Consider the following 22,486-nt stretch of genomic DNA (forward strand, 5'->3'; position numbering starts at 1 on the left):
ATATAGATAGATAAAATACCAATTGCGAAGTCCTGTTATTGGGAATATAGGGCGCGTTGACCAGGACAACTTGATCAGCGATCAGTGATGGATTTCATCCACTCTGTTTTGAGTTCTGGTGATGCATACATTACTATCGCAACGCCTTCCATACAATCGGCGCAGAACCTATCGATATTTGCTTCGAAGATTCGCAACCAAAAAACAGTCACGTAATATTCAAATATTTCTTCATAAAATCAAAGTATTTAGCTAATTTGATGATTTTATCTCAATTTGGCTTTGTTAATTTATTTTTCTTCACTTTGTGCATATTCTAAGCGATATGTCAGCTATCGATATCAGCCAAAAGCTATCCATTATACACGAGAGATCAAGAATACTTTTAGGATCCGTTTCACAAAATCTGATGCATGCATTTTTGCATCAAAAACACTAATCATGTGTGCTCACCAGTACTATCCTAAGAAATCCATCACTGATCGCTGATCAAGTGGTCCTGGTGAACGCGCCCATTGACTGCGTTTAAAATGACTGAAAATTATTGTACTCGAAAGTATTTATTTTTTCTAAATACGTACATATGTATATAGAAAATGCAAGGTGTAGCCAAGGACGCCGATTAAATTGGCAAAATCAAAATAAAATCGCTTTTTATAATACCATCATTTTCGGATACGACCATCAAAGATACCATAAGTTCTTTGCTCGATCAAGGTTTCGCTTATTGGAAATTTATTCAATATTTGTAATATTTCATGTAAGTTTAGAACTTAATTATCGGGAATATCTGAATCAAATAAAATCAATCCTTTTTTTAAAAACTTTGGGCCGGCCTATGACAAGATAAATGTTATCCGAATTAGCGTAATTTTCTCGGAATTAAATTTCAGTACCTACTTATCCGTTTACACGACTGTTAAATCTTAACTTGACATATAGAAATGGGCCCTTAAATCTAAGCTAATTATTCAGGCTAATTGGAACATCATCGGATAGGTCCGATGCAGATATAACTAAGAAATAAAAATATATTTTCCATGTGGGAATAAAAACATTAAAAGAAGCTGAAATGCCACCATAAATAAATTAAATTACCATATAACTTTAGTCTTAATCTAAAAATATGATCCTGATTACGACCAGGTCTTGGGTACACTGAATGATCCGAAGCGCTGATGAGCATCGACGCCACGCACAGCGAAATAGTAGCGCTGGTTTTCTTGGAACTGATTGAGCGTGACAGCCATGGGCAACAGCATGGCTTTGACATCGCCCACGTGCCTCCAGGAATCGGTGCTGGGCTCATGTAGAGTCTCCTGGTACGCAAATATCTGATACGTTACGCAGTCGGCAAATCTGCTACTCGCATCCTCCAGATTCCAGGAGATGACAATACCTGTGTCCATAAGACTGATGCGTATGAGAGGCCGAGACGGCGGTAGCTTCCAGGCGGGATTGAAGGGCTGTGCAGGCGATGATGGCAGCGGCGCTGGATGCGAGTACCTCAAGCGAGTGGGGGCAGGCGGCGTGTTCTCCGACCGAATTTGCATCGTCACATTCGATCCAAGGGAATTGCGCTGACCTGTTAAAGATGTCGAATCGAGTCAGAAATCGATCAAAGGCACCAATTCAATTCAGGACTCACCTCCACCGTTATTGGTGACTATTTGTCTGGCATTGGCTCTTGGCATTTGCAAGGGCGACAATCTCACAGTATTTCCACTAGCAGCTGTACGGCCTCCCGTGGCTCTTGACTCAGACGTCGTTGCCCCCAGAGAATTCCGCTTAACGGCCATGTTGGATGACTGCCGTAAATGTGCGTTGACCTCTGCAGCGGCAGCCGCCATAGCTGCCGCAGCATCGTCTTCGTCTGTGAGATCAATTACAGCCTTCTCCTTGGGCTTGGCTGGAGCCAGGTTTGGTTGCTGCTGGCCATAATTGAGAGCACTGCCGCCTGGTCCTCCACTGCTGCTAGTTGAGGAAACGGGTACAGAGACGATACCAGTTCCCTTTGGAGTCAATGAGCGCACTTTAGTTGCACACTTTGGCCCCTGCTTAGCCGGACTGGGACCAGGAACAGGGCGGGTTCTACGAGGAAATAGAAGACATTATATTACAGGAGCAAACCTTGTAGTCGGATGACTTACGCTTGATATTGCTGCTTTTGCGTCGTATAAGGACTCCTATTCCTCATCGCAGCTGCCGATGCAGTGCTACCTGTGTGCTTTGAGGCATGCATAGGCCTCTGAGTTCCAGGGGGAGAGCTCTGTAGTCGACAATTGTTGGACTGGGTGTTCACCTGGCCCGCTGGGAATCCGATTCCAGGGACTGGTCGCTGTGGAGTAATCTTCTGCATGCATCCCCTGCGTACCGGAGGCGCAGGAGCAGTGGCAGTGGGAGCAGGAGACTGATTGTAGGAAACTGAGGAGCGTTGCGGTGGCAGTTGCGGCTGGTTTTGCTTTTGATGATTCTGTTGCTGTTGCTGTTGATGCGCATTGGAACTCGCGCCCGAACCAGCTGCCCGCATTGACTGCAACGGCGATCGCATAGGAGATGTGCTCGCCTTGGAAGGAGTGCTACTTGGAGGCGCCAACATACTGCCCGCAGCATGTGTCTGGTCTCCAGCGCTGGGAGCAGCATTCGGCTTCATGACCTTGAAAGGAATACCTACTTGCAGTCCAACTGCTCGTGTAATTCTCACCGGGGCCGTGAAATGTGCATTCTTGGTCTCCAGATCCTTCAGTACCCGCTTGTGCACCGTGTCCAAGTCGAGAAACTGTTTTGATACTTCCGCTATCCTGCGACGATAGATGGAAAGAGTCTTCTCGTACTTGTCCAGCTGGGAGCGGATATCCGCAAACTCGCTTTTCACCATCATACTCTCAACGACCTTCTGGAGGACGAGTTCTTCCAGATCATTGCGAGTCATTTGGTCAAAGCTCTTGCGAAAGCTCTTTAGGAACTCCAGACGCAGCGGCTTAACATCGATTTGGCGCTCTGGCTCTGGTTTTAGCTCCAATTTTAGCTCCTTTTGGTCCTTTACGCTGACTGGGTCTTCCTTTTTGGCCAAATCGGAGTCCACCTCTTTCTCCTGTACCTCCAAGTCAATTTGAAGTGTGCCATCATTGGAGCTACTCGAATCGGAGTCATCAGTCCTGAGTTTCTTACTGGGAATCCCCTCCTTTCCTTCCGCGGGGCTGGAGTCTAAGGAATCGTGGCTACGCTTGGTCACAGTGGAATTGGATTCGGTCTCGTTGCCATCGTTGGATATGCGTGACTGCTTCGGCTCCGTATCCGCATCCGCATCGGGCTTCGTCTCGGATTCTACATCAGAATTTGCTCTCTCGGCGGTGCTAGCCTTGGGCCCATCTGATTCGACATCTTCAGCGGGACACAGGAGATTGCTGCTCGAGTTGCTGTTTCCGTCTTCCGTGGCAGTGGGCTTTATCTTATCTTGTGGCTTTATCTTCTCGAATTGATCGCATGCATTGTCGGAATTGTCCGCTTGGAGATCTTTGCTTGCAGCGGACTCCGTTGGATTCATGTTGGAGTCATTTGGAGTGAGCGAGGAGGACTCCTTTTCGGAGCCCTTCGTTCCCTTATCTTCGGGTTTCTTTGGAGGCAGTTCCTCCTCTTCGTCCTCCGACACCAAAACTATGTCATTTTCCATACTGCCGGACACTGCTGATTTAAGTTCTTTTTTTTCCTTTGGATCTGCTGAATCCTTGGGCTTTTCAATAGGTTCAAAGAAAATTACTTCATCATCCGAGTCTGCATCTTTGGCAGCTGCTTCGGGAGATATTTTTCCCTTGTACAACTCCAATTCCATGCCCCTCCCATCAGACAATGTCTTGGGTGGGATCTCTGGTTCTCTCTCTGTGACACCATTAGTCGTCGGTTTCTTTTCGTCCTCTTCTGTAGTTTTATCTTCCGCCTCCTTTGCCGCCATTTCGCCCGCATCTTTATCGGTTTCTCCAGCTACTTCTTTTGCCATATCATCTACGGTACTCGTGGTCTCCATCCTTTCCTCCGTCTGACTTTCATCCTCTGGCTGCTGAGTATCTTCGGGGTCAGCTATCTTTTTATCTTCCTCGACAACGTCCATTGGCTCAGCTGAGGTAGTATCTCCTAGGGTCTCCTTGGTGTCCTTCTCTTCCTCCTTATTTTCAGTAATCTCATCTGTAACCTTTTTCTGATCTTCAGCTAAATTGGCAACTCTATCCTCGCAAACAATACACTCATCCGATGAATCTAAATCGATGACTGGTATACTGGAGGGATCCTTATCAGGGGTCTTTTCTTTGAGAATATCCTCATCTGAGGAAATGTCATCCAGATCATTTGCTAGACTTTCACGAGAAATCACTTTAGTCTTGGGCGCCTTAGCGGGTTTCTCTTCGGATGTCTGCGTCTTCTTCAATTCCTGGGAACAAGTGGCCCCAAAATCATCTAAGCTCGAAATGCTGTCCAGGGCATCCATAAAGATATCATCCGTAGATTGGTTTAGCTTTGCCTTGCTCTCGGCGTCACAACTATCCCCATTGGTTTTCTCTGCAGATGTTTCCACATGTGATGCTTCTTCTTCTTCAATTTCCTTCACTGACTCGGACTCTTCTTTGTTGTCTAACACTTTTTCCAAGGACTCGCCATCGTTTTCAGCTTCAGCGGAGTCCTTGAGCTCTTCAGTATCTTTCTGGTCTTGCACGGGATCTTCAATCGCTTCCGCACTATCTTCAGTTTGGATTTTCTCCACCGAATCGCGCGTCACGCTGCTTTCACCCGCGGCAGCTTTTTTCTCTTCTTCTTCTGTATCAGCTGTGTTTTCCTTGACGACAGCAGGGTTGATTTCCTTTTCCTTATCGCCATCGACTGTTGGCATCTCAACGACTGTCGCCTCAGGCTCTTGCACAGCCTCTTCTTCGGAATCTGGCGAATCCTTGGGGCAATCCACAATTGAACTGATTTTATCCAGCAAAGCGTCCAAGTCATTTCCAGCGTTTCGTTTTTCTTCCAAGCCTACTGTCAATTTATCATCAGCTTTGACGCTCTTAAGACAGGCGATGGCTATTGCTTCGCTGCCATTAGTCAATTCCTTTAAATCTTCGTCATCCCTGGACGACCGTCTCGATCCATTGCCGATTTCTGTAACAATTTGTTGCATACAAAATATTTTCTTTTAAATTCCATTTTTACTTACCACTGGGACTGGCATCATCATTGAGTTCTTCTTGGATTGCTCCCATGATTGCGCCTTCTGTTGACAGTTCTTTTAATTCCGTATTTTGACTTATTTCCATCATTTTATCAGAGTTTTTTTATTTGTTTCAATTGCAAAACATTGAACTATTAAAAAATGTCAAAAGGAATATCGGTGACTGTTAGCCGGATCAAATATAAAACGGTTTTACAAAGTAAATTATTTATTCCCAAATTAAAAATCATAAAGAATTAAAAGCTTTAAGGAAAAAGCTTGTGCAAGCTTTTTCAATAGTTTTCGGCTTGACTTATTGAAAGGTCGAGAACTGGGTTTCTAAAGCACGTCTTATGTCTTCCAACGTTCAAGGTGCAAAACCCTAGAACCCTAGACCAAATATACTTGAGCGAGACAAGGCGGATATGGGGTTTTTAGTTATTGTTTTTATTTCCTAATAATAGATAGTCACACTACTAAACTACTGATCCCAAAACTCCAAACTCCAAACCAGAAATATATCTCAATACCACCAGCTTTCATTCCGACGCTTTGCGCTATTTCGGTTTCAGTGTGTATCTATCAAACCAAACCATGTGTTGTCGTTCCGAACGCGGTATGTCGGTCGGTCGTTCGCTGGTCGGCACAACAACAACGAAGTGACTGCAGCAGAAAGAAACAAAGCAAAGCAAAGCAAGAGAAACGGCGTGCAAAAAGAAGAGAAGGAATGATAAATTAAGGTAACTGGAGGAAAGGCGAAAAATACTCAATGTGTAGGCTGGGACGGGACGTAAAGGAAAACTTTTTCTGAATAGTCGCTATCAATGCTAACAAAAGTGAGGTTAGGTTATGTCAGATATGTACTGTGTGTGAGAGTATGTAAGATATTCGTACATATGTACATTTGTATGTGCATTTTATATTTTGCATTCACTAAGAATGTATATACATATATAACGAATTATTGTTTGAGGAGACTTACTTATTTTAAGAAAACTTGGACGGGCTTGAATTGTTTTGTGTGGTATTTTATTATTTTATTTTAACTACTACACTTGAAGAAATCGAAATGACAGTTCTCGCCGAGTTCACGGCACCACTGAACATGGTGCCGAAGCGAACATCAAACCAGCTGACGGCGAGCGCAAAGAGAGAATCGCTGCGGCTGAAAGCGGCGAGAGAGGGAGAGAGCACGCACGCCGTTGTGGTGGTCTAGGGAAAGAGGGCGTGTCAAAGTGGGATGATAAGACTCGATAGTGATTCTACAATGGAAATCACTTTCACATCCATCTTAAAGCCCTTACGCTTTTTTCCGACCGTTCATTATGTATGTATGTATGTCTGTAATGTCTTTAATGTATTGGTGGGCAGCAGTGAAATCTGACCATAGTTGTATGTACATATAGTCAAATGTCCTAGAGTCGAAAGGCAATGACGTTGTACGGGTTTGGCCATAGCAAGTTGGCAGTCTCGTTCATGACGTCGTTGCTCCACTGGTAGGTTGTACGGGGTAAGGGGTTTTAAAATTTAAATTGACCAGGGATCTTCGTCGGTTGACGAGTGAACCCCGCGCCGTTTTGATAACAGCGAAAAGGCAAAGCAAACGAAAGTGAAATAATGGCAAAGGTAACGCAGTGTTTTTACAAACACATGCGCTTGATTGTGTGCGAGTGGGAGGGTAAAGTGGGAGAATAGTCTGCGAGAGCGGGACGACCGTATGATTTGGTGATGGTAGTGTAGGGGGGGGCACAAATTAAATAAATATTTTTTATATTTTGTTCTTTCCGAATCGAAAGATTATTTAGCAGAAAATACCAATAACCTGGGCAACAAAATTAAAAGGCAAATAAACGTACATATGTAGCTTTGTTTGTAAATCTAGTCGCTATAATAGAGAAGTGGGAGGGATGGGGTGGGTCGAGTTGGGGTTATGAAAATAATGTCTACCAAATACCAAATTTAATCTTAAGACTTGGAATCTAGGGTTTAGAGGTTTTTGATGCAGTTAGGACCTCGTCAGGATACCGGTTTAGAATAGAGTTGAAGAGCGAGCGAGATGGAATGAGGGCGAGAGAGTAAGCGAAGAGAGTATGAGAGAATAAGAGGTACAAATATATATACGTACGTATATATATACGCAGCTATATGTATGTATGTATGTACATATAATTGAATAAAGTTCGCGTAGCACCGAATACAACACGAAAAAATCGTTGTTGTTGGCGTCGTCGGACGATGAGATGAGACGAACCGAAAGATACAGCAGCAGAGTGAAAAAGCAACAACTAAGACAGACGCAAATACAAACTGAGGCGAGGGTACCATATTTTCTGGTCGAATCTTTTATTAGGGCTAACCATTGGTCCTACCAGGGAAGTTGAATGCGAATGATCCAAGTAAAAACTGAAACTATGATAGGTTCCCATTACCATTTCCTAATAATATAAAAGAGTATCGAATACTATCTGATGTACTCATAAATGTTTGATTTCACAAACACATACAAACATAGCACATAGATACAGCCATACATTTATCTTTGCATTTTTGTGACGAAAAAAACCAAACTGGACAATTGGCTTTAAAAATCTTAATTTCGGCTATGGCTCGTTCTGGACCCGCTTGGGCGTTATGTCCATTATATCTGTTTCGCTCACACACACACACATACGATTGCGTCCGCTTAAGCAATGATGTGTGTGTGTGAGCTCGTGTGTATATCAGAATGTGTCTGTGTGTGTGTGCAATTTTGCAACGCGTTCACATTCTTTTTAGGTTACGTATCGATTTTGGTACAAAGTGAGGTTAGGTTGAAAAATATCTACGTTCCCGAAAATTTGAGGGATCTAAGGACATTCATGCATTCCTCATATCATTCTTTCCAAGGATCTAACATAATGTTACCTAACAAACTGCGACCAAAAAAAACCGCAACCAAACTAGCCTCAGCCAAAAGTAAAAGCAAAAGGGGCACATTTTTATTCATCTATTAAACATTTTATTGTTTGCATGGTTGCCAAGTCTGAAAGTCTGGTGGTGATATATTAAATAAAATGGAAATGCAAATACATATATATGTACATATATAATTGTGACCATATTGTGGAGCAGGGTTGCCACCGGTGATAAGTCAGACACCTTGGCATATTAAATGTATGTTTAATGGCTGTTGTTAAGCCCCTGAAGCTCAGGTGTATACACCAATGGCACTACGTCGATTTTTCAATATATTCGGTCAAAACATACATCTGATTTGATCCTATATACATATCTACATACCCGATACGAAACTACCTGACAACTCTGAAAACACAAACAAATGCTTTGGGAATGAAACCCATAGTAGATGACAACAAGCGAAACCAATCTAAATTGGATCACACAAGTTATAATTCCAATAAACCAGTAAATTTGTAGCTTATATTCTAACGCCAACACTAATACACTACCTTATTCAACTTAAAAATACAATAGTTTCAAAGAAAATGTGCACTTACCCTCTTAAGACCCGATAAACGTGTTTACTAACTGGCTTCAAAATTTTTAGCAGGCAAACTATACCATGACCCAAGCTGAGAACGATTGATAGCCAATAGTTTAAACCCTTTTGACAGTTTTTTTAAACAGATTTGTTTACAAATCCGTAAGGAAAATCCGCGTCCGATGCCGCTTCTGGATGAAACAGTGACTAAAATAAGAGCAGCAACAACAAAAGTGTAAAAAAAGAACCAGTTCTACCACTTAGACCAAAAGTACTGGAACCAAATCACAAACAAAACATCTGTTCGCTTCCAAGGGTGGGGAGTGCCACCAGACGGAACCATTTTTAATGAACGAAGCCAGAGGAAGATGCCAGGAAAACAATTTTGATCATATAAGTGAGCCAACAAAAATTATAGGATGACAGTGCTTAATTTTTCTTTGGCCCTGTGAATGTTGGCACTCGAATTACAAATTCTACATGTATAAAATAATACTGAACTTAATCAGTATCTAAAATTGTAAGTTCACTTGGTGATTTAGATCCGTATTGTAGCCACAAAACTTTGCTGCCATCCCTGAAGCGGTGGTGTGAAACCAGTTCCGATTCATGAAAACATAAACATCTGTAGATTGTAGGTTATTTTGATTTATAATAAATGCAGATAAATTCACAGAAATATCAATTAAAATGAGTAATCTCATAAACTTCGCCCTAAGAAAGGGTGCAAGTTTGTTGACAAGACGCAGCCTGCAATGTTTTCGACTAACAGTTCCGGTTGTGGTTAACAAAACGCCGGTGGCTGGCGCAATAAAAAGGTATTCCTCTGGAGCTGCGCCTTTTGATGTGAGCACAAGCGTGCCAAAGGATTTAATCCTCTTTAAATATGAGAATCCAAGGTTCTACAAGATGCTCAACTTTTTCGGAATATGCCAATTTGTGTTCTGGACATATCTTTCCCACTTTGCCTTTACAACGCTAAAGGATGCGCCCGTGGTGGAGAATCCAGGGGAGGAGCTGAAGTGGTTTCAGCGCATAAATCTGGGCGAAAATAAGTACAGGAATGCCATCACTGGTTGCTGCTTTTTGATTGGTACGTACATATTTGCAATAGATGATATGGTATGATTCGAATTATATCTTGTACATTTATAGGCTACGGAATTCTGTTTGCTGTTTGGATGTTTACGCTTCGCTCCGTGCGTTTCCTCATCCTACGCAAGGGCGGTCAGAGTGTCTCCTTTGTTACCTATGGACCTTTTAACCGCAATCGTATCATGACTGTCCCACTTAAATGCATCTCAGCGCAAGAGTCTCGTGCAATGGCCAGAGTGCAACTACCAATCAAGGTGAAGGAAAGGACACTCTACTACGTGCTGGATATGCGTGGAGAATTTCGTAATCCCCAACTGTTTGACTACACGGCGGGATTAAAGCGACGCATTTGAAAGTAATTTGTTTAGTTCATTGAAAATGTTGCAACTTATTTGTAAATACACATGTACCCTAATTAAACGTAAACTCAGACTTAGTACACTGGTTCTGGCTTCTGGGTGAGCAGCAGACTGAAGCGCTTCTTGATGGTAATGCGCTGGCGTGAGTACTTGTCTTCCGGCGAGAAACGGGCTGGATGTGCTGACAAGGTCGGACGGCCGTCCTCGGTGCGCTTCTGCAATATCGACGAAAAATGTAGTTTAACAAATCAGAAAAGTTGCAGCACAGCGCACTTACCTTCAGCGTGTAGACGCGGTTGCCGCTTTCGTTGATTGTGTACATGAGATACATTTTTGTGAGAAAATTCAATAAATTGTCGCAGTAAATAAAAAAACACGTGTGGCGTGCTTTGCTTTCAATGAGTACAGTGTTTGTTAACGCAACGGCAGGGATGAAACATCGGCTGCACGTGAGAAACCAATCGAATGCTCACAAAGAAATTTCATATCGATGTTGACGACTTACGTTTTCCAACTCTTGGTTTATAAATGGCGCAAAAATGTCGAATAAATCAGACAAGCTGCACAAGCAACATAAGAGGGATCAACAAAAGCGAATCAAACCAGGAGAATGTCAGAAATATGTGCGTATGGTTATAGACGCTGCTTTTTTGGACATTCCTGTTGGCCAGGAGCTTTTGCAGCAAATAAACTCGGCCGACTTGAGCTATGAAATTCGCAGTTTGCCAGTCGGAAAATGTATCATCTGGGAGCGCAATATGGGCCAGCACACAATAGTTCCAGGAAGTAGCGGTTCTGGCCTGGACGAAGTCTGGAAAACGGAAAATCATGTCCTCCATTGGATAACCGAAGCAAATTTGCATCACTCTCATAAGGAGCAAAGAACTTGCCTGGGACACGAGCTGCAGGTCGCCTTTCCCAACTGCCAATACACGGTGGTGTTGCCGAAACTGCGTCACAGCAAGCACAGCTCGAGCAATCAGGATCCCAGTGGCTTGATCGAGCTCCAACTGTTGCAGCAACTTCACGTGGAGCAGCTGGGAAGTCCTGAGAGTCAAGAGCTGTTGTGCCTGCTCCAACGCTATACAAAGGCAATTGCCGAGGCCCCGTACAAAAAACAACGCGATGAATCTTTGGGGTTCTTCAAGAAGTACTTGGCCAACGACAAGAAACAATGCGTCCGCGTCGAGCAGGGCAATGGCTATGGACGTCTATGGCAGCAGCATCTGAACCGGCTGCCGCTGGTCACGCTCGAGGTGGCCGAATCCATTATAGCCCAATATCCCTGTCCCAAGCAACTGTTGGACCACTTTTCCGATGATCCCACGGCTGTGCAGTCCCTGGCTGATTTAAAGATCAAGCGCTGCAATGGACCACAGCCCCTCCACACCGAACGACGCATAGGAAACGTTCTCAGCAACAAACTATTCACTTTATACAATGCAAGAGATCCCAATACGCTGATTTAGTTTTAGAATCTGCTCGTGTATTCGGCTGCTATCGTATGTACAATTGGAGTAAATATTTAAAGTAAGAGCTTAATTTTTTACATTATTCCTCTGGTCGTATATAGTATATGTGTGTATGTATATTTAAAAATCACAATATTCTTAGACGCATATCAATGATTTTGTTATAATTGTTGTCGGGCATCTGTCCGGATGCTCTGTGAACAATGAATTAAAAAAAGGTATGATAATGCTTACAAAATAAACTCTAACTTATGGCGGAGTATGCTACATGAAAAGTTCTATGATGAAATTTCAGTCCATAATCTAGAGCGTGGCCAAGATTCGAGTGAAGCCCAGGCATGCCGAGACTATGGTCTGTCCAAGACCCCAAACCATTGCATAAATAGGCGACATGGGCAGGCTGGAAGCACGATGCACAAAAGCAATTACCGCACTGCTAATGATGCCACTAGAAGCCGGTGACAAGAATCCCATTAACCAGAATTAGTATAGAGAAGAATCGTCCGAATTTATGCTTTCGTAGCGTCACAAACGCCACTAGAGCGGCACAGGTGTGGATGAAAATGGATGAGAAGAGGGCCCACAGAAATATGTGGTACCACATTTCGCGAAATGTGTTTAGGCGAGCCTGTGAGCGCAGTCCCATCACATCGGCGATGGTGTCCAGCTCATCGGTGTCATACGGTTCGGAAAACATGACGGGCGAAGCGTGATTCTGACCTTGGATTGTTGGAAGAATTTCGGGCTGGATTGGCTACTAATTACGTTGCTAGTTATTGCTTTTCCGTTTCTCTGAGTTGGTCATTGGTGTGCTGTGCTTATTGACTGCTCCTCCGAAGTGGTCCGAGGGGCACTGTTCCTATCAATGCTACTATCAAGTGACGTTCATAGACCTGTAAGTGTAAGTGGATCTCGCTTCAGTTCTGTTGACCTTTTGGCAGACTCTTTCAATACTTACGCCCACACATGTGCCCACCCCGCCCTCATTAGCTTGTTTTCTGTTGGCCGGAATGCACTTTCTTACTACTTTGTGACGTGCTTGATAACTGCAATCCGTGTTATAACATGGTTGCGGTTTCCTTCTTGTTAAAAGTGTTTTTGTTTTATTTTTTTTATTTGCCAAGCAATCGATTTGACATTCAATTGACGACTTGCTCGCGGCAGTGAGTCTTTAGGTCATACTGTTTGTCCTACCGTTGGATGTGGGGGGTGGGTGTCGTTCAATATTGTCAAAATAAAACACACTTTGAATCTATTTTAATTATTGTTAAATTTCGTGTGTTGTGTGTTTTCTTATTACAGACGGCAGGGCCAGTTCGGAACTAGTCAGCTGTGATTCATAAATGAACCAATCCATTAACTTTTGACGGAAATTTAACAGAAATGTTACCATTCAAACGTTGATATTCCTCGATTTTGATATTCCGTTTAATATTACTAGCTAGTTGGCCCTCTCAGCCGTAAACAAAAAATTATATCCGATAGATACATAAATTTACAACAAGATTGGCAAGATTTTCAGAAGTCCTTTTTATTGTTTACATAAAAAGGTTCAAACAAAAACAACATAAAACGAATGTGACGTCGTTTTTTGTGGCGTTGCCAGACTTGTGCTTCGCAGTTTCGGGTGCCCCATGTATTCCGTTTCATTACTGTTCCGACCATCTGGCACCCTATTTAAAAAACTAGCAAAAAAAGAAGGTAAATTTTCCGCAAAAGGAAGAAGAATAAAAATTTTCCGCAAATATGAAGAAGAAGACAAAAATATTTTCCGCAAAAAGAAAGAAGAAGAACCTCTGCGCGCAAATTTTTCTTTGTTCTCGGTAATTATCGATATCGACTTATCGACGGCAAGAACTAGTTCAGAGAGCTGTCATTTAGTGACAACCAATCCATAAACAAAAAATTTTGTGTAAACTAAAAACAAAAGGAAGTTGAAAGGCTAAACTTTAGTATAATTTTGCCTCTTATAATTTGTTAAATTTTGGTTCAGAGAATGGGATGCTAACAGGCCCTTACCAGGTGTAAGTAGCTCTAACCTGCTATGACACATTTCTGTACCGCATTCATATGTATGTACATACAATTGTATGTCGTGTTTATACTTATGTATCTTACGCACTTACGTACAAATGTGCATACATACATATGTGTGCGTTAATGTGCAACGCAACGCATTGTGTGGCGACTCCACCGATCGACGGGGAGACTCAGATATAGTGCCCAGCAATATGCTTGCACGCATGCATAGATATGTGTACTTATGTGCCTGTGTCGCGATGGAGATTAATTAATTGCCCCTCTTTGCAGACTGTTGAAGAAGTACATATATTCAGTCCAACCACACCAACAACGCATTTAATCAATGTTCTCCAACGGATTGCCGTGCAATCTGTCGTTTCCGAGCTGTCTCAGTGTTCCAAAAGACGAGATCGGCAATGAGGAGCTCTTGCCATCCAATATGGGGACTAGAGAGCCTGTAATTCTCAACGTCTACGACATGGTGGGTATTCCCACTTGATACTCCACGAATTTCTAATTTGATTTGTTATTTTTTGTTTTTTTTTAGTACTGGATCAATGAGTACACAACGTCAATTGGTCTCGGCGTATTCCACTCCGGTGTAGAAGCATTCGGTACTGAATTCGCCTACGGCGGACATCCATTTCCCTTTACGGGGGTATTCGAAATATCTCCGCGAGATCACGACGAACTGGGGGACCAGTTCCAGTTTCGGCAAAGCATTCAAATCGGCTGCACCGACTTCACGTACGAGGAAGTGCGCCGGATTGTTGAGGAATTGGGCAATCAATTTCGCGGCGATCGTTACCACCTTATGAACAATAATTGCAATCACTTTTCTGGCTCCTTGACACAGGTGCGGTCAGCCGAATTACCTGATAAAATTCCAATAATAACGTACTTTTCTTTCCAGATACTTTGCGGCCAAGAAATACCTAGCTGGGTCAATCGTTTAGCGCATTTCAGCTCCTGTGTGCCATTTCTACAAAGGTGTTTGCCCAAGTAAGCGATATCTATAACCTCATTGCGCCTTTGTCCTGTACGCCAATTGTTATTGCTTTTGATTTCAGAGAGTGGCTAACACCAAATGCCCTGCAGCAGAGCATAACCACACATAACCAAGAGCGCGAAGACTCCGACAACAGTCCCCTTTGAGACATTTGAGACCTGATCGAAAAATACGAAAATCACTTGCGAACACCCCACAAGCGATCATAAAACAAAGTTCACTCCCAATTGCAGTCCGAAGACCAACATTGTTAAGTTAAATTGTTCGAAGTGATGGGTTACGTTACTCAAATTTACATAGGCATATATACATACGTTCATTTCCAAGCCAAGAAACGCCCCAAACCCAAATCCAAAAAACAAGAAACAAAAAAAAACTATTATTAATAGACTTAATTAGGCGATATATACATATACATACTTACGTACATGCATAGATACATAGATACATATACATACATGCGAAGTGACTAAATTATTGGCTATTGTAATTTGTATTTGTAATACGACTATTCAGAGTTAAGATATTGTTAAGTGGCCGGTTAAATTTAAGTAGCAGGCGCAGTCAGCAGCAGCAGTGTCATTTATAGAATTTTAAATTAACAACTGAAAGAAACATCGATAAATCATTATTAGGCACTTGCTAAATTGTACTAACAAACAAAACAAAAAACAACAACAACAGACATAACATACATATAGGTAAACGATATCAAATGTTGCCCAATTTACTGGTTTACTTTTGTCAACCGGGGTGTGGGGGGAATTTTACTTTTTTGAATTCCCCGACCCACCAGCGGAGCTCGATTATGGAAATAGTTTTCTGTTTGAATTCGTTGTAGCATTATACAGAGCGCTCTCATTAAGCAGCCGCATATGTCTATCAAAACACCAAAATGATCTGTTATCAATAAATATATGTACTTGACATTCTGATATTTACACATGCATAAATACTATTATTAAACATTTTTAAAGAAAAAAATATATTTTGATCGAAAACAATTCTTTGGATTTCATTCAGCGTCCTACTACTAATTGATGATTATAATGATATGAAATAAAGTCAGGTCTATTTCGTAGCCTAAATATATCTAGAAATACTCGTAGAAATATGAAAAATTCTTAAGCTCCGTCCAGCTTCACCCCTGCTACGCATAAATTTCACATTACAAAGATTTCAACAATGCTTGCTAAAGTAAATATTTCAAATTTATTAATTGTGGTAGTGGTACCTCTTTTATTTAATATAGTCGTAGTATTTAAAATTCAAATCCGAAATGTGTTATTTATGGGAAGCTGTCAAGATTCTGAGATGGTACCAAAGTCACCTAAATAAATCCCATAAGATGCCAAACACTTTTGCGTAGAATATTTATGTATATATTTTAAAAACCATCGGGACAGGATTCACCAATTGAAAATAAATTAATTGTTTTGTTTTAGTACAGTATGTGATTAAAATTATGATAAATATATTAGGATTAGCTTTGTACAATAGGGAAAACTTCGATAGTCCTTGTCCGGTTAAACGCCCTAAGACTCAAACAAGACTCGAGACATTATTGTATATGCCAATGGCTGACAATTCCTCCACATCGACATCGTCCGTTGGTGGCAGACGATTCTGCCAGGCAATCGGATGTGTGCTGGGGTTGGGCGTGACAATTCCTTGGGAACGGGGCGACTGAAGAGGCCTATAGGTGGCTCGATTAACGTATTCTCCGCTCAGAGATATATTGGATTGGGCAGTGGTGAGCACTTGTCCCGCATAGAGTTGCTCCCCATTACGATAGAAATTTCCATTTGGTACGTAGCCAGAGCTAATCCGTCTGTGCGAAGGCTGCGGGGGCGGGGGCTGGGGACGATGTGGCAGCTCATGGAAGTAGGCATCTTTGGGTATGTGTCTGTCGGGGAGGCCAAATTGGGGAACAATTCTGTGGGGTATGCTGTACGTTGGCGATGGGTTCAGCGAGGCAGCTTCAATGTGCTGGAAATTGTTGTTCAGATGGGACGGCGATCGCGAGGACATCAAATTTGCAGGCGGTGAGTCCTGCCGCTGTCCGGGCTGTAGATTCGAGTCTATTGTGCTCTGCAGTTGGGCCACCATGCCTCTGACCTGACCCATATTGGGCTTTTTGAGGCATTTGATTTCGCTGTTCCTGATCTCCACTTTGCCCACGGTCGCCTCGTTGCCATTCTGCCTGATCTCCGCTTCCTCGGCGTACTCCATAATTGGGTTCGAGTAAAACATATTCGGCATGGTGGGAAAACTATCCTCCAGACAGAGAGGTTGTCTCTTAATTAGATTGGAGACCCCTCTCTGGCCGCTAGAGTGCGGCTGACCAAGGGCTGCTGCTTCGCAGGCCTGTTCTTTGTACAATAACTTATCTCCACAGATTCTGTCCGCACTCTCGTTGAGGGCAGCTTCCTCCTTGCTCAGCTCCGCGAAGGTGGCGTCTTTTCTCAATGCCTTGATCACGGAGTTGAGCATGTTCTCCCCGCGCCCGATTCGATGATAGTACTTGTGATAGTCGCCTGGGGGTGGATGACTGCCGGTCGGTGACGCCTCCCAGTCCCAGCTGTTGGAGTTCTGGGAGGGGTTTGATGTTTCACTGGAGTTGGGATAGCGCCGCAGCACGTGCGTGTACTCATCAAAGTTGGGGCTGTTGACACTCTCCTTGTCTTCGCGCAGACGGGCTGACTCGGCTCCGGGACTTGGCTTATACGGAGGAGAGAGCGAGGAAAGCTGATGTTTGCTCTCCTGTTCGCTATCCCTTTCCATAATCAACGTGGTTTTCTCCAGCAGAACACCCAATCGTTCCGACACCTTCAGGAAATCCAGCTTCAGCTCGTCGAGCTTCGAATGCTCCAGTTGCTCGACTTCTTGCGTCTGTTCGGCCTCCGCCCGGCACGGAACCAGATCCACAGCAGCATCCCCTCTGGCCGTATCTGAGTCGTCATCGGTATCGCTATCGAGCTCCACTTCGGGTGATTGATGAACAATAGCTTCTACGGCCTGATCCTCCAGAACATCCACACTCCTGGAGTTGGTGAGCCTGCCAGTTTCGTAGTTTTTATCCAGTTCCAACAGCTCCAGGCTTCGACACCGCGAAAGTGTCCGCTCGATCCTTGAACTTTTGTTTTGGTTATCGTATGTGGATCGCATGGGTTCCCCTCTGCGCAGGAACTCGTTCAGGTGCTGTCTCTTGTTCTCGCACCGCAGCCGATCCTCGATCATTGTTCGCGTTAGCTGCTCTATCTGGTCATTGGTCTTGATGGCCAAGGCTTGAACCTTGTGACCCAAACGCTCCTTGGTCTTGTTCACGTACTTCTTCAGGCTCTTGCGGTTGCAGTTCAGTTTGTTCTCAATGTGACGGAAGAAGGGGCCACAGTAGCAGGTGTTGCCCACGCTCACGGGTCCCTTGTGTATGTGTCCGGCCAGATCCAGAAAATATTGCTCGCCCGGCTTCAGTGGATCTTTTGGCAGGGTTTCCAGCTTTGGTGAGGGAAAGGCGCGCGGATCGGGAAAATAGTGGCAGCCATAGGGCGACCAATTAATGCCCTTATCCACTACATCCCTTTCCTTATCTCTATCCTTGTCGGACCTGCTGCCCTCCTTGGGCTTTTCCTTGCGATTTCGGATTTTCTTCGGTGTATTCAGTATCTCAATTATTTCGCGATAGTTCTTTCTGATGGCAATATGCATTGGACAATCCCCTTGAGCGTTCTTAATCCCCAGACGAGCATCAGCCTCGAGAAGGATTCTGGTTAGCTTCCTTCGGCCCATGGCGCAGGTGATGTGCAGGGCGGTGTCTCCGTTCAGGTTCGTCTTGTTCGGATCGCACAAGGCAGAGAGCAAAATTCGTGTGACCCCGGCATGGCCATAGCGGCAGGCCGTGTGCAACGGAGTGTCGCCATACTGCAAAACATATTTTAATTGGTAAAAATTTACAAATGAAACGTTTCGCTTACATTGTTCTGCACATCGGGATCGGCGCCGGACATCAGCAGCTCTCTGGAGCTCTGATTGTGCCCATTCTGGGCAGCCAAGTGCAGGGCCGAGAGGCCCTCGTGGTTGACAACCCCCAAAGTGCTATTGTGTAGGGCTTCAATTGTGTTGGCCACCCTTGACTTGAGCCTGCTCTTCTCCTTGGGCTGCGCCTTGGCTGAGGGTGGGGGTGTGCAAATCAGTTTAACACAGCGACTGAAGCCTCGACTGGCCGCCTCATGGAGTGGGGTGTTCCCGAGACTTGACTCCTTGGCCATGCGGTCTGCATTCGTGGAAAGGAGAACTTCCAAGCGCCGGTCGTCCCCTGCGACCACCGCCTCATGCAGGGCTGTCCAGTTGCTAGAGTCGGGCTGCAAGGTAAAAGGGTTAAGCACCACTCAACTTGGCCGTTGCTGAACTTACACCAGATATGGCGTTTGGCAGAGCTTCCTGTTTCTGAATGCGGGTGGATCCATGCTGCATCGTTTGCACGAAATCAAGACACAAGCAATCGAATTAACAAACCTCAGATGGCAACGGCCATTGACCATTGATCTTGTCGGAGCCAGACATCAAGACTGTCAATCGTGCGATTACATACAAGTGTTTGCTTGTATGTGTTTGCCATGTACGAGTACGTAATGGCGTACACGTAGTAATTACAATTTCAAATCAAAATCAAAATACTCGTTCGTAAAACCGTTTTACCAATCCTATCACAACATAATTGATTTCAAACCGAACGAAGAATGTTCTTTCCTCTTAATTAAAACAACAACTCTGCAATTAAATTACATATATATTCGGAGTGACTACATTTCACTTAATCCCCAGGTTAAAGCCAGCTTGAAACTGCGTCTTGCCACAACTACGATCCGATCCATTTACTTGTAACTCGATTCTCAATTGCGCGCCCTTAACACATTTATTAGTTTCAGCTAAGATTGTACTCGCACATGCTGCTGTTGAATCAAATTACAAATTCCGTTTTTTGCACTATTTTGCTTACGTTATGTGGAACGAGAGATAATTTGGCCAAAGCCAGGCCTAAAAGAAACTAAAAGAAGAAAGCCAAAGCGAAATTGGCAACAGGTTTATCCTAGAGTTACCGTATGCGCAAAAAAGTTACGATTTTCCTGGAATTTTTTGAGGGTATATTTGAACTAAAAGTCTGCGGTCACACTGGCTGTCATCTGAAACAAATTTTTGTTTGTCATCCGCATTTTGTGAATTTTTAAAACTAAAAAAAATCATCTAGAGAAATGGCACTGGCTGAAATTTGTAAAATCTCCAATGCTTCGTACATGAAGCCCACTGCCTGGAACTCGGCCGATGCAAATGATGACTTGAAGACGTTTTCGTGCAACCTGGCGAACCCGTACACACTGGCTGCTCCGCCATTTGAGAATGTAAGAGTGGAAATTTCGCATAACCATCAAAGATAGTTTATATTTGCTCGTACCTTTGCAGCCTATGTACAACTTGAATCAGATTCAAGCAAATTCTGGCAAAACCGGCATTAAAATCGACTTTGATCATGGCACCACAACCCTGGGCTTCAAGTACCAAGGAGGCGTCATTTTAGCTGTGGATTCACGTGCCACTGGAGGTCAGTACATTGGCTCGCAGACAATGAAGAAGATTGTGGAGATCAACGACTTTCTGCTGGGCACCTTGGCCGGTGGTGCTGCCGATTGTGTCTACTGGGATCGTGTCCTGTCGAAGGAATGCCGCTTGCACGAGCTGCGCAACAAGGAACGCATCTCGGTAGCCGCAGCCAGCAAGATCATGGCAAACATTGCCCACGAGTACAAGGGAATGGGTCTCAGCATGGGCATGATGCTGGCCGGTTATGATAAGCGTGGTCCTGGCCTGTACTATGTGGACTCTGAGGGTTCTCGCACGCCAGGAAATCTATTTTCCGTTGGCAGTGGCTCTTTGTTCGCCTATGGCGTGCTCGACTCTGGCTACCGCTGGGACTTGCAGGATAAGGAGGCACAAGACCTGGGACAGCGTGCCATTTACCATGCCACCTTCAGAGATGCCTACTCTGGTGGAATCATCCGTGTTTACCACATGACCCCAACTGGATGGATTAATGTTTCCAACACAGACTGCATGGAGCTGCACTACAAGTTCCAGAGCGAAAAGCAGGCTCAATAAAAGGGCTTGTGGAGTTCATTCTAAGAAAATATTAATCATCCAGTCGAACGAAGTTTGTACTTTATTGGAATATAATAAATAAAAAAAAATAGCGGGGTAAATGGTTGCTATCCTTTTTGTATATTGGATTGGTTTTTCTCTTTGTCGGATCTCTGTTGGCTTATCATCTCCAGAGTCTCTTTGTGTCTCATCTCGGCTCGCTTCTGCTTGAAGGTGCGCTTGGTGTTGCCTCCGTCCACGCGCTTTCGTCGCAGGACACCACGTTCCATTGCCTGGCGAAGCTCTTGCGCTGCGTCAATATCGGTTGGGATGTGAATCTGACGAATCATGCGATTGCGAACCATAAAATTGTCGAAAGGATGTTGGCCGCCATTGCGATCAATGAGAACGACATTTGAGAGCTCACAGGTCATATGCCCGTCGGCTACATCAATAATTCCAGCTACAGAAGTCTCATTTCGTAGGTCAATTAGCACAGAGTGTCCTTGCAGCATCACAGGCCAACAGTTGAGAGTGTTGGCAATTAAATACTTTTCTTGGGCACTGAAATTTTGCATTTCTGTTTTAAATAAATCCAGTGGGTGATGGAACTGTTCTTCCCGTGGACTATGTGGTCCCAACGGCGGGGCCAGTGGACAACCAGCCCGAAAAATTATTCAATATTTATTATGTTTTATATAGCCCAAAAAGCTGACGATTGTTTAGAATTGAGAATTTGCAAGCACAAATAGACCAGCAAGCAGGGCTGCCAACTTGTTTTTAATACATACTTGTTATTTGTATGTATGTACAAAATTAGGTACACTTCGGGTTTTAAAATATGTGGAATTAAAACTAATATTGTAGAGTTTTTGCTGCCTTAAGTTTATATAGCTGTGCCACGCTCCAGATTCTGCTTGATCTCTGCAGTGTGCTCGCCATAGAAACGGTCCAGCTTCTTGTTGAACTTGGAGTTGCGCTCGTTGATAAAGTCCACATCGGCGTCGTCGTTGTATATGCGCCTTCTCGAGTACTTCTTCCTGCGTTCTATTTGCTGGTCCAGATCCTTGACCATTTTGTTAATGGCCGCCGGGGTGTCTTTCGTCAGTGCATGCAAAGTTGTGTGTGGACCTCCGTAGAAGGCTTCCCCGAGCTCAGCCTTTTGTTTTTCATACTTTTCCATGTCTCGTACTGGCATGCCTTTGACCAGGCGGTTGTATTGTCTTGCTGTTTGTGCCTCATACGTGGAGAAGCCCAAGTCGGGATTGTCCTTGCGTTTCTTTTTCTTCTCGATGCGTTCGGCATCAATGGCCGACACCTCCAACAGCTTTAAGCGCTCGTAGTCCTTGCCTGCTGCTTGTGCATCTTCCCGAGCCTTGTCATCTGCCAGAAGCCACTCTGCTTGGCGTTTACGTGCCTCCCAATTTTTGGGAAGTTTTTTACGGGCGTCTTCCGCCACAACTTCCTGATGATTGTCTGTGCGGGCTTCCTGGCGTTTTTTGTGCAGATCGAGGAGACGCGCCTTGCGTTCCGCCAGTTTGTCCGAGGCAGATTTGCTTTGCTCCATTGTTAAATTTTGTGTGAGACTAGTTTTATTAATGAAATTTGTGAATTCTTTGTTTATCTTTCCTAATTTTCTTCTTCTTTGCTTTTCTGGTGATAAACTACGTTGGCATCTCCCTCTCCAACAGAACAGCTGTCTGCAGTGCTGCCAAATTTTCA

At 43.9% G+C, this 22,486-nt stretch overlaps 10 protein-coding genes across 12 annotated transcripts; 4 read left to right on the forward strand and 6 right to left on the reverse strand.

Moving 5' to 3' along the window:
- Positions 1-428: 428 nt before the first annotated feature.
- On the reverse strand, positions 429-8,885 carry LOC111070951 (activating transcription factor 7-interacting protein 1). Of its 3 annotated transcripts, none has more exons than XM_041592778.1 (6): positions 8,692-8,885; positions 5,201-5,346; positions 2,151-5,145; positions 1,649-2,091; positions 582-1,585; positions 429-519 (listed from the first exon to the last, which is right to left on the reverse strand). In XM_041592778.1, the coding sequence occupies exons 2-5, from the start codon at positions 5,301-5,303 to the stop codon at positions 1,137-1,139; spliced, it is 3,990 nt and encodes a 1,329-aa protein (XP_041448712.1). In that variant the 5' UTR covers positions 5,304-5,346; positions 8,692-8,885; the 3' UTR covers positions 429-519; positions 582-1,136. The 3 variants fall into 3 exon arrangements, with proteins under 3 accessions (XP_041448712.1, XP_041448713.1, XP_041448714.1); XM_041592779.1 differs by lacking the exon at positions 8,692-8,885 and adding an exon at positions 6,177-6,258; XM_041592780.1 differs by lacking the exon at positions 8,692-8,885 and having other exon boundaries at positions 5,201-5,348.
- Positions 8,633-10,192, forward strand: LOC111070955 (transmembrane protein 223). Its single transcript, XM_022362022.2, has 2 exons — positions 8,633-9,768; positions 9,831-10,192. The coding sequence occupies exons 1-2, from the start codon at positions 9,366-9,368 to the stop codon at positions 10,121-10,123; spliced, it is 696 nt and encodes a 231-aa protein (XP_022217714.1). The 5' UTR covers positions 8,633-9,365; the 3' UTR covers positions 10,124-10,192.
- Positions 10,119-10,549, reverse strand: LOC111070957 (H/ACA ribonucleoprotein complex subunit 3). Its single transcript, XM_022362024.2, has 2 exons — positions 10,407-10,549; positions 10,119-10,344 (listed from the first exon to the last, which is right to left on the reverse strand). Exons 1-2 carry the CDS (start codon positions 10,458-10,460, stop codon positions 10,204-10,206), a joined length of 195 nt encoding a protein of 64 aa, XP_022217716.1. The 5' UTR covers positions 10,461-10,549; the 3' UTR covers positions 10,119-10,203.
- Positions 10,550-10,628: 79 nt separating this feature from the next.
- On the forward strand, positions 10,629-11,861 carry LOC111070954 (crossover junction endonuclease EME1). Its single transcript, XM_022362021.2, has one exon. The coding sequence runs from the start codon at positions 10,669-10,671 to the stop codon at positions 11,596-11,598; it is 930 nt and encodes a 309-aa protein (XP_022217713.2). The 5' UTR covers positions 10,629-10,668; the 3' UTR covers positions 11,599-11,861.
- LOC111070956 (transmembrane protein 170A) lies at positions 11,589-12,902 on the reverse strand. Its single transcript, XM_022362023.2, is given in 3 exon segments — positions 11,589-12,075; positions 12,077-12,494; positions 12,560-12,902. Coding segments are annotated over 2 exon segments (393 nt in total). The 5' UTR covers positions 12,299-12,494; positions 12,560-12,902; the 3' UTR covers positions 11,589-11,904.
- Positions 12,903-13,470: 568 nt separating this feature from the next.
- Positions 13,471-15,567, forward strand: LOC111071026 (deubiquitinase DESI2). Its single transcript, XM_022362119.2, has 5 exons — positions 13,471-13,625; positions 13,912-14,104; positions 14,171-14,479; positions 14,537-14,625; positions 14,694-15,567. Exons 2-5 carry the CDS (start codon positions 13,967-13,969, stop codon positions 14,776-14,778), a joined length of 621 nt encoding a protein of 206 aa, XP_022217811.1. The 5' UTR covers positions 13,471-13,625; positions 13,912-13,966; the 3' UTR covers positions 14,779-15,567.
- Positions 15,568-15,990: 423 nt separating this feature from the next.
- Positions 15,991-19,804, reverse strand: LOC111071028. The gene is made up of 3 exons (XM_041593264.1): positions 19,046-19,804; positions 18,607-18,993; positions 15,991-18,553 (listed from the first exon to the last, which is right to left on the reverse strand). The coding sequence occupies exons 1-3, from the start codon at positions 19,103-19,105 to the stop codon at positions 16,175-16,177; spliced, it is 2,826 nt and encodes a 941-aa protein (XP_041449198.1). The 5' UTR covers positions 19,106-19,804; the 3' UTR covers positions 15,991-16,174.
- On the forward strand, positions 19,789-20,886 carry LOC111071024 (proteasome subunit beta type-5). The gene is made up of 2 exons (XM_022362116.2): positions 19,789-20,031; positions 20,093-20,886. Exons 1-2 carry the CDS (start codon positions 19,885-19,887, stop codon positions 20,783-20,785), a joined length of 840 nt encoding a protein of 279 aa, XP_022217808.2. The 5' UTR covers positions 19,789-19,884; the 3' UTR covers positions 20,786-20,886.
- LOC111071027 lies at positions 20,824-21,493 on the reverse strand. The gene has a single exon (XM_022362120.2). It carries the CDS (start codon positions 21,340-21,342, stop codon positions 20,893-20,895), a length of 450 nt encoding a protein of 149 aa, XP_022217812.2. The 5' UTR covers positions 21,343-21,493; the 3' UTR covers positions 20,824-20,892.
- Positions 21,494-21,559: 66 nt separating this feature from the next.
- LOC111082231 (pre-mRNA-splicing factor Syf2) lies at positions 21,560-22,425 on the reverse strand. Its single transcript, XM_022378408.2, has one exon. The coding sequence runs from the start codon at positions 22,329-22,331 to the stop codon at positions 21,651-21,653; it is 681 nt and encodes a 226-aa protein (XP_022234100.2). The 5' UTR covers positions 22,332-22,425; the 3' UTR covers positions 21,560-21,650.
- Between the last annotated feature and the right edge of the window lie 61 nt (positions 22,426-22,486).

This window comes from Drosophila obscura, unplaced genomic scaffold (assembly GCF_018151105.1).
Source record: "Drosophila obscura isolate BZ-5 IFL unplaced genomic scaffold, ASM1815110v1 contig_186, whole genome shotgun sequence".
NCBI lineage: Eukaryota > Metazoa > Arthropoda > Insecta > Diptera > Drosophilidae > Drosophila > Drosophila obscura.